Source organism: Anomaloglossus baeobatrachus, chromosome 6 (assembly GCF_048569485.1).
Source record: "Anomaloglossus baeobatrachus isolate aAnoBae1 chromosome 6, aAnoBae1.hap1, whole genome shotgun sequence".
Lineage (NCBI taxonomy): Eukaryota > Metazoa > Chordata > Amphibia > Anura > Aromobatidae > Anomaloglossus > Anomaloglossus baeobatrachus.
The window spans coordinates 246092003-246100414 of record NC_134358.1 but is presented as its reverse complement, the minus strand read 5'-3'; the positions used below and the strand labels follow the sequence as shown (position 1 = coordinate 246100414).

At 50.6% G+C, this 8412-nt stretch overlaps 1 protein-coding gene across 1 annotated transcript in view; it reads right to left on the bottom strand.

The window, feature by feature from the left end:
• Positions 1-5445: 5445 nt before the first annotated feature.
• RBM22 (RNA binding motif protein 22) overlaps positions 5446-8412 on the bottom strand; it is a 51649-nt gene continuing 48682 nt past the window's right edge. Inside the window, exons 9-11 of the mRNA XM_075316463.1 lie at positions 6477-6565; positions 6092-6214; positions 5446-5892 (exon numbers count right to left, since the gene is read on the bottom strand). Of these exons, the coding sequence (XP_075172578.1) occupies positions 5765-5892; positions 6092-6214; positions 6477-6565 (340 nt within the window). The 3' untranslated portion in view covers positions 5446-5764. The remainder of the gene's footprint in view (positions 5893-6091; positions 6215-6476; positions 6566-8412) is intronic.

Here is an 8412-nt window from a genome sequence, read left to right as displayed (position 1 = left end):
CTCATGGTGGCAATAACATCCTGAGATAACCCTGAAGACGCTAGGAGCCAGGACTCAATGGCCACACAGTCAGGTTGAGGGCCACAGAATTCAGATGGAAAAATGGGCCTTGTGACAGCAAGTCTGGGCGGTCTGGAAGCGCCCACGGTTGACCCACCGTGAGATGCCACAGATCCGGGTACCACGACCGCCTCGGCCAGTCTGGAGCGACGAGAATGGCGCGACGGCAGTCGGACCTGATCTTGCGTAACACTCTGGGCAGCATCGCCAGAGGAGGAAACACATAAGGCAGTCGAAACTGCGACTAATCCTGAACTAAAGCGTCCGCCGCCAGAGCTCTGTGATCCTGAGACCGTGCCATGAATGCCGGGACTTTGTTGTTGTGCCGTGACGCCATGAGATCGACGTCCGGCGTTCCCCAGCGGCGACAGATCTCTCGAAACACTTCTGGGTGCAGAGACCATTCCCCCGCATCCATGCCCTGACGACTGAGAAAATCTGCTTCCCAGTTTTCTACGCCCGGGATGTGAACTGCGGAGATGGTGGAGGCTGTGGCCTCCACCCACTGCAGAATCTGCCGGACTTCCTGGAAGGCTTGACGACTGCGAGTGCCACCTTGGTGGTTGATGTATGCGACGGCAGTGGCGTTGTCCGACTGGATACGGATCTGCCTGCCCTCCAGCCACCGATGAAAAGCCAATAGGGCTAGATACACTGCCCTTATCTCCAGAACATTGATCTGAAGGGAAGACTATCGGAGTCCAGGTTCCCTGAGCCCTGTGGTGGAGAAAAACCGCTCCCTACCCTGACAGGCTCGCGTCCGTGGTGACCACAGCCCAGGTTGGGGGTAGGAAGGATTTTCCCTGCGATAGAGAATTGGGAAGGAGCCACCACTGAAGTGACATCTTGGTTGCAAGGGAAAGAGAGACGTTCCTGTCGAGGGAAGCCGACCTCCTGTCCCATTTGCGGAGAATGTCCCATTGGAGTGGCCGTAGATGGAATTGCGCGAACGGCACTGCCTCCATCGCTGCCACCATTTTCCCCAGGAAGTGCATGAGGCGCCTTAAGGGGTGTGACTGACTCCAAAGAAGTGATTGCACCCCTGCCTGCAGAGAAATCTTTGTCCCGCGGTAGCTTGACTACCGCTGACTGTGTATGAAACTCCATCCCGAGGTAAGTCAGTGATTGGGTCGGTGTCAACTTGGATTTCGGGAAGTTGATGATCCACCCGAACTGCTGGAGAGTCGTCAGAGCAACGGTAAGGCTGTGTTGACACGCCACCCGAGAAGGGGCCCTGACTAGGAGATCGTCTAAGTAGGGAATCACCGAGTGGCCCTGAGAGTGTAGGACCGCCACGACGGATGCCATGACTTTGGTGAAAACCCGTGGGGCTGTCGCCAGGCCGAAAGGCAATGCCACGAACTGAAGGTGTTCGTCCCCGATGGCGAAACGCAAGAAGCGTTGATGTTCGGGTGCGATTGGCACGTGGAGATAAGCATCCTTGATGTCGATCGATGCTAGGAAGTCTCCTTGTGACATCGAGGCGATGACCGAGCGGAGGGATTCCATCCGAAACCGTCTGGTTCTCACATGTCTGTTGAGCAGCTTGAGGTCCAGAACGGGACGGAATGATCCGTCCTTTTTTGGCACCACGAACAAGTTGGAGTAAAAGCCGCGACCACGTTCCTTAAGGGGAACGGGGGTCACAACTCCTTCTGTCTTCAGAGCGTCCACTGCCTGAAAAAGTGCGTCGGCCTGAGCGGGGGGCGGAGAGGTTCTGAAGAAACGAGCCGCAGGACGAGAGCTGAACTCTATCCTGTAACCGTGAGACAGAATGTCTCTCACCCATCGGTCTTGAACATGTGGCCACCAGGCGTCGCCAAAGCGGGAGAGCCTGCCACCGACCGAGGATGCGGCTAGGGGATGCCGAGAGTCATGAGGAGGCCGCCTTGGAGGCAGTGCCTCCTGCGGCCTTTTGGGGGCGTGACTTGGACCGCCACGCATAGGAGTTCCTCTGGCCTTTCTCCGGCCTGCTGGACGAAGAGGATTGGGGCTTGGCGGAGGGACGAAAGGACCGAAACCTCGATTGTATTTTTCGTTGCCGAGGTCTCTTAGGTTTGGACTGGGGTAAGGAGGAGTCCTTTCCCTTGGATTCCTTAATAATCTCATCCAATCGTTCGCCAAACAAGCGTTCGCCAGAAAACGGCAAACCAGTTAAGAACCTCTTGGAGGCAGAGTCTGCTTTCCATTCGCGCAGCCACATGGCCCTGCGGACTGCCACAGAGTTAGCGGATGCCACAGCTGTACGGCTAACAGAGTCTAGGACTGCGTTCATGGCGTAGGAAGAAAAAGCTGACGCTTGAGAAGTCAAAGACGCAACTTGCGGAGCAGAATTACGTGTGACAGCATTAATCTCAGCCAGACAAGCTGAGATAGCTTGGAGTGCCCACACGGCTGCAAAGGCCGGGGCAAAAGACGCGCCCGTGGCCTCATAGATGGACTTCACCAGGAGCTATATCTGCCTGTCAGTGGCATCCTTTAGCGATGAGCCATCTGCAACCGATACCACAGATCTAGCCGCCAATCTAGAGACTGGAGGATCCACCTTGGGACATTGAGCCCAACCCTTAACGACTTCAGAGGGGAAGGGGTAACGCGTGTCAGTGAGGCGCTTAGTAAAGCGCTTGTCCGAAACCGCTCTGGGCTTCTGGACCGCGTCTCTGAAGTTAGAGTGATCGAAAAACGCACTACGTGTACGTTTGGGGAACCGAAACTGGTGTTTCTCCTGCTGAGATGCCGACTCCTCTATAGGAGGAGGCGGGGGAGAGAGATCCAACACCTGGTTGATGGACGAGATAAGATCATTCACTAAGGCGTCCCCTTCAGGTGTATCAAGGTTAAGGGCGACGTCAGGGTCAGAGCCCTGGGCTGCGACGTCCGCCTCGTCCTCCAGAGAGTCCTCAAGCTGGGAACCCGAGCAGCGTGAAGAAGTCGGGGAAGATTCCCAGCGAGCCCGCTTAGCCGGTCTAGGACTGTGGTCCGGGCCGGAGTCCTCCACGTGGGACCTAGGGCCCAACCTGGGAGCGCGCTGCGGCGCGGACCGAGAGGGGCCTGGAGGCGACGATCCAACAGGGGCCGGGGCCTGTGTAAGGACCGGTCTGGACTGCAAAGCTTCTAGCAGCTTGGCAGACCATTTGTCCATAGACTGAGCCATGGATTGTGAAAGTGACTCAGCACTGTGAGTTTCTCAGCAAAAGAGGCGAACTCTGTCCCTGCCGCCTGGACAGGGGGAGCAGGGGGTCTACATGAGCCGAGGGGCCCACTGGTGACTGAGGCTCCGGCTGAGCAAGCGAAACAGGGGTCGAGCATTGCTCACAGTGAGGGTAGGTGGAACCCGCAGGTAACATAGCCCCACAAGAGGTACAGGCCGCAAAAAAACCCTGTGCCTTAGCAGCTTTGCTCCTTGTGGACGACATGCTGTTGTCTCCTAAGAGAATGATCACTGAGGGTATATGGGCAAAAAAGGGTATACAGCCCGACCGAACAGAAATATATATATAAATATGTATCTATTCCGGCACCCTAGGGGGGACCAGCACCGGGTGACCGGTGTGGCTTACCGACCGCTAACAAGCGGCGTGTGTGTGTCCTCCAGATTCCCTGCCTTAGGTCCCCCGGAGCTGCAGAGCTGTTCCTGAGAATCCTCCACCGGCAGAATGCCCAAAAAATGGCTGCCGGAGCTCTCAGGGGAGGAGTGGAGCCGTGGGCGGCGCCAGGAAAGTGCGGGAATCTGGGGTCCCCACAGTGATCAGTGAGGGGGGAGGAAACATGCAGGATGCTCCAGCCCTCACATCCGACGTCAGGTCGGCAGTCCCGCCCTTACCCCTGACAGGCAGGCCCGGGATTTTTGCGACTAGGCCGCGCTGAAGCCGGGGACTAAATTTGAGACCGCGCCCGACAAGCAGGCACGGTCGGCGCGGAAGTCTGCCGGCCTTCTCAATTCAGCAGCTGCCGCAGCGTCCGGGATGAAGGTGCGCTCCCTGCACAGTCCCCAATGGGGACACAGAGTACCTTAGAGTTGCAGGGCCCGGTCCCTGAGGTTGAATAGACTCCGGTCCGGCAGATTCCCACAGGGGCTGCGGAGGGAGCACGGTCCCAGTAAATGGATGACCGCTCAGGATCCCACTTCTCCCAGAGCCGCTAAGGGATGGTGAAGGAGACGGCATGAGGCTCCGGCCTTTGTACCCGCAATGGGTACCTCAACCTTAACAACACCGCCGACGTAGTGGGGTGAGAAGGGAACATGCCGGGGGCCCCGTGGGGGCCCTCTTTTCTTCCAACCGATATAACTAATATGAGAATGCATGAGTGGATGTGTGCCTCCTTCCACACAAAGCATAAAACTGAGGAGCCCGTGATCCACGGGAGGGTGTATAGGCAGAGGGGAGGGGTTACACTTTTTAAAGTGTAATACTTTGTGTGGCCTCCGGAGGCAGAAGCTATACACCCAATTGTCTGGGTCTCCGAATGGAGCGACAAAGAAAGAAGGGAATTGCAAATAATCAATATACCTAATTTAATACTGACAATCTACAGTATTAACCCTAGAGGGTTTATATAACCAAGAACCAGTTATAAATTCTGCATATAATGTCAAAGTTAGCCAAAAGGGCCTGGACATGCTATTTTTGCGGTCTAAACTAGACATTTACCATGTTTCTAGGAAGTGGAACTGTCCCGTAAAATGTCCTTTGATAAGGAGTCTGCAACTTAGGAATACAGTGGAACCTTGGTCTACGAGAACAATCCGTTCTGGGAGTGCGCTTGTAAACCAAGTTACTCATCTAGCAAAGCAAGATTTCCCATAAGAAATAATGCAAGCTCAGACAATTCATTCCACAACTTGTGCAATGTCCCCTATTGTGCCAACACACACACACCACAATGCTTAGTCCGCAGGTACAGTATGTGTATCGGGTAACCATCACGACGATGCAGGAGCTTCCGCTGTCAGAGTCCATGTCATATGCAGGAGCCACTTGCCTCAGATTGGCCAGCGCACTACTGTTACGGAGCGGCTGACAGCGGAAGTTCACCTGCGGACTACAAGAACCAGGAGGCCGGTGAGAGAACGGAAGGTAAGGTGAGCATATGTCTGTGTGCATGTTTGTGTGGACTGCAAGAGCGGGTCAGAGCGCGGTGAAAGTACAGAACCGGAAGTGTGTGCGGTGAGTATTTGCTCGTACAGCAAAGATTGCTCGTAAACTGAGATACAAATTTACAGCAAGCTTTGTTCGTATAGCGAAATACTCGCACACCAAGTTACGCGTAAACCGAGGTTCCACTGTACAGTACTATTTTATATACACATACTTCCTGTTATAATCACCACATATAAGCGCAGATGAGAAGTCAATTTTCAGGAGATAAAAAAAACAAACTCCATTTTGATAATTTATTTAAAAAAAAAAAAAAAAAAGTGACAAAGAAAAAAAATGACAACCAAACAAGTAAAAGATTTCCAAAACACTTGATATTTTTTCTCCTCCCCAAAGTATGAAAACATATACATTTGAAAGCCTGTAAATCCCATACTAGAGTCCACGTTCCACCTTTGTTCCTACAGGGATTAGTGGTGAACTGCTATACATTTGGCGCGTTATCCGCTAGGGCAGTTATATGAAGTCTCTGTTTCTGCTTCTTGACAATATACCATTGATTTATTAGCAGCCATTACTTTACATTATTGTAAATATCTTCAGATTTAGACACTGCTAGGCTTGCCCGTATGTGCGCCCATTCGCTGAGGATCTTGTGACGGGTAATGAATATGTCCAGGAGCACGGAGGAATGGTGGTGGAGCCATTGGAGGAAACATGTGTGGGCTAAATCCTGCAAGAGAAAAAATTTAGGCTTATTATTACAAGACTAGTGACTCACTGACCTCAATTCAAAATGGTTCCCAGCACTGCCAATCCAGGGCCCCGGAATACAAGAACCAGACCATCATGAGCAGCAGTTTACAAGCTTATTAATGCGTGGCATTATCACTGGCAAACGGTGTGATCAGTAGGTGAGGAGTAAAAGTTACCTGGAGGTGGAGCAGTTAACCCAGGGGGCGGCAGCGCAATGTTAACCAAAGCAGAGGATCCATTTGGCGGAAGATTAAAATAGTTTGCAGAGGACTCTTCTTCTGTAGGTAGAGGTGGCAACACTTAAAAAAAAAAAATTAAATAAATAAATAAATAAAAAATAAAGAGATGAGATTCACTACCTTAGCATAATTAAAATTGGAGTTTCTGGTACCTTTTTAATTTTCTTAGTGAGTTCACGAGGCAAATTTAACGTAGATTTTAGCTTTAGCAAGTGCAAAGTTAAACACAAAAATCCCCTTTAACAAGAAGTATTTTCAAAGTCAAATTGAAACTTAAATTTTAAGGCCTACAAAAGAAAAATGGAGCAGACTGTGTACATACCTCCAGGTAATCCAGGAACAGGTTCAAGCTTCAATCCAGAATCAGTGATGCCTTCCCGCTCTCGCTCTTTCCCTCTAGCTGCTTGAGATCTACAAACGTAGATATAGAAGCAATTTAGTGTCAGGCCCAGGACACTTTACATGAGAAGTTACAGTCAGAAAACCCATATCCTTTCATGAAGTCATACTCATCAGACCCTCCCTTTCATCCAAGGTTCCTCCCACTTAAAACTACTGGAACTGTGCAACGGTTTGGAAAGCAAGACAGGACGAACTGATGATTAAGAGGTGTAAGTACCAAGCAGCTCTTATTCACATTGAGAGACTTTATATCCATACTTGATCTTAGCTGAAAAAGGAGCAAAGACTTCAGCCCAAACGGAGAATATCTAAAACTGACCAGTATGGTAAAGTACTGAGCTCTGCATAGATACACGTTTGTCACTATTATTGAAGGTTACATTATCAGTGGCTACTTGGAAGTGACAATGTTGCATCAAGGATGAAAAATAGACAACGAACCATAGAAGAAGAATAAAGCCCTGATTAGTCAAGCCCAGCGATTTTCTCACTTCTACTGAGGAGGGGGAATGGTGGTTAGACACCCCTTATTCATGAAGAGGTGTGCACGACCACCTCATGAATCTGGATCCTCTGAAGACTGGCGGTTCCCCTGCTAGGGAATACATGAATTAGACAAACTGGTGTCGTGCCCCAGCTCTGCCCATTTTGTCACAGCTGGGAGAAAAGTGTGAACACCAAATGTCGCAAGATTTTTGTGCCAAAATTTTGTGACTTTTCAAAGCAAAATTACCCTGGAATTCCAGCGAATTTGCTTTGATGGGGCCTAAACCTCTAACTTATCAACATTTCATTAAATACATGATGCGTGATCAGCAATAAAGGGGTTCACCGAGACATTATATACCGTATTTTTCGTTTTATAAGACGCACCCCAAATATAGAGATAAAGGTTATTAAAAAAAAAAATGGGGTCCATCTTATACTCTGTTGGTGTCTTACCGTAGGGGGGGCAACAGCATTGGTGGAGTGGGAGAGGGGGGGGGGGGGGTCACAGGAGGCCATGGGGTGGGTGCTGGATTAGGGCAATGCTGGCTCTGCTGAGTGGCCGGCCTTGCTGGCTGTGTGGGGGATGAGATGCTCTATCGGCGGTGCGATCTTCAAATAATGCCGCCAGGAGTCGGCGCCGAGGAGATTGAGTTCTTGGCTCAATGACAATCCAAGAGCTCCATGTGCACACGCGTCGACTCCTGGCGGCATTATTTGAAGATCGCACAGCCGAGAGAGCATCTCACCCCCGCACTGCCCTACTCCACACAGCGCCCACCGTAGCCAGCACAGCCCGCCGACAGAGCATCTCACCCGCCGCAGCGCCATGCTCCACACGGTGCCCACTGCAGTCAGCATAACGCCCATTCTCCTCCTCCTGGTAAGTTACATTCGGCTTTTAAGGCGCACCACTCATTTTCCTTCCAAATTTTTAGTAACAGTGCATCATATAATCCAAAAAATAGGGTAATTAGGAAAGGCGTCTAATGTGTGGAATCGTAACAATACATAGTCATTGTTGCGATTCTACAGTTTCCAAACTGCCGATGGTCACCACATGACGACATACTGAAGATCACATGCCAACCACTTACTTTTCCGCCTCTCTAGAATATAGATGATACTATATGACTGAGATATTCTTCCAGAAACTTTCATTGAAGTTGCTCTGATTATAATCATATTCTTTTTAAAGAAGCCTCCCCATGAAGTGTTATTTTTTTTTTTTTTTTTTTTTAAACTGTATCCACGTCTGGGAATTCTTTGTCGCTCCATTGGGAGACCCAGACAATTGGATATTTCTCTCGCACGTCTTTCGCAGAAAGTGGTTTTCCTAGTTGCAGTCACTTCACTTCGGAGAGTGTCTG